This window comes from Apaloderma vittatum, unplaced genomic scaffold, assembly GCF_000703405.1.
Source record: "Apaloderma vittatum isolate BGI_N311 unplaced genomic scaffold, ASM70340v1 scaffold17541, whole genome shotgun sequence".
In the NCBI taxonomy this organism is placed as follows: Eukaryota; Metazoa; Chordata; class Aves; order Trogoniformes; family Trogonidae; genus Apaloderma; species Apaloderma vittatum.
The window spans coordinates 31540-32035 of record NW_009699802.1 but is presented as its reverse complement, the minus strand read 5'-3'; the positions used below and the strand labels follow the sequence as shown (position 1 = coordinate 32035).

Below are 496 nucleotides of genomic sequence, written 5' to 3'. Positions count from 1 at the left end.
ACTGCACAGCAGAGGGGCTGAAGTCAATTATGCTGCTGCAGGAGAAGTGCCCCTTCATAGCCAAGCATGTCCCCCCTGAGCGCCTCTTTGATGCTGTGAATGTGGTAAGTGCTGTAAAGACTAGAGCCAAGGGAAATGCAGGCAGCTAAACTGAGCTAAAATAAAAGAAGTCAAGGCCTGATGAGTTGTTAGATCTGGCATTATTAAACTAGTACAAGGCCAGTGGCCTGGTATGGCAGTGTCAGATTTACTGTGATACAGAGCTACATACGTGACATAATGTGATGTGACAGTCCAGTCTGGGCCTACCTGTCAATGTGTTTTGGGACCTGGGTTGTCTGCCAACCCCATCTGACTTTGTCCTCACACCTGACTTGGGGCTGGACATGCCCATTCCCAGCCCCTCTCTCTGCTTGTCTGGGCAGTTGCTGAGCATGAGGAACTCGGATGGAGGCTTTGCCACATATGAAACCAAGCGAGGAGGCTACTTACTGGA

General features: G+C 50.2%; 1 protein-coding gene across 1 annotated transcript in view; it reads left to right on the top strand.

The window, feature by feature from the left end:
• The window catches only part of LSS (lanosterol synthase (2,3-oxidosqualene-lanosterol cyclase)), a gene marked incomplete at its 5' end in the record, with an annotated part of 8592 nt that overhangs the window by 5291 nt on the left and 2805 nt on the right, over positions 1-496 (top strand). The window contains 2 exon segments of the mRNA XM_009878552.1: positions 1-104; positions 426-496. The exon segment at positions 1-104 is cut by the window's left edge and continues 13 nt beyond it; the exon segment at positions 426-496 is cut by the window's right edge and continues 53 nt beyond it. Of these exon segments, the coding sequence (XP_009876854.1) occupies positions 1-104; positions 426-496 (175 nt within the window).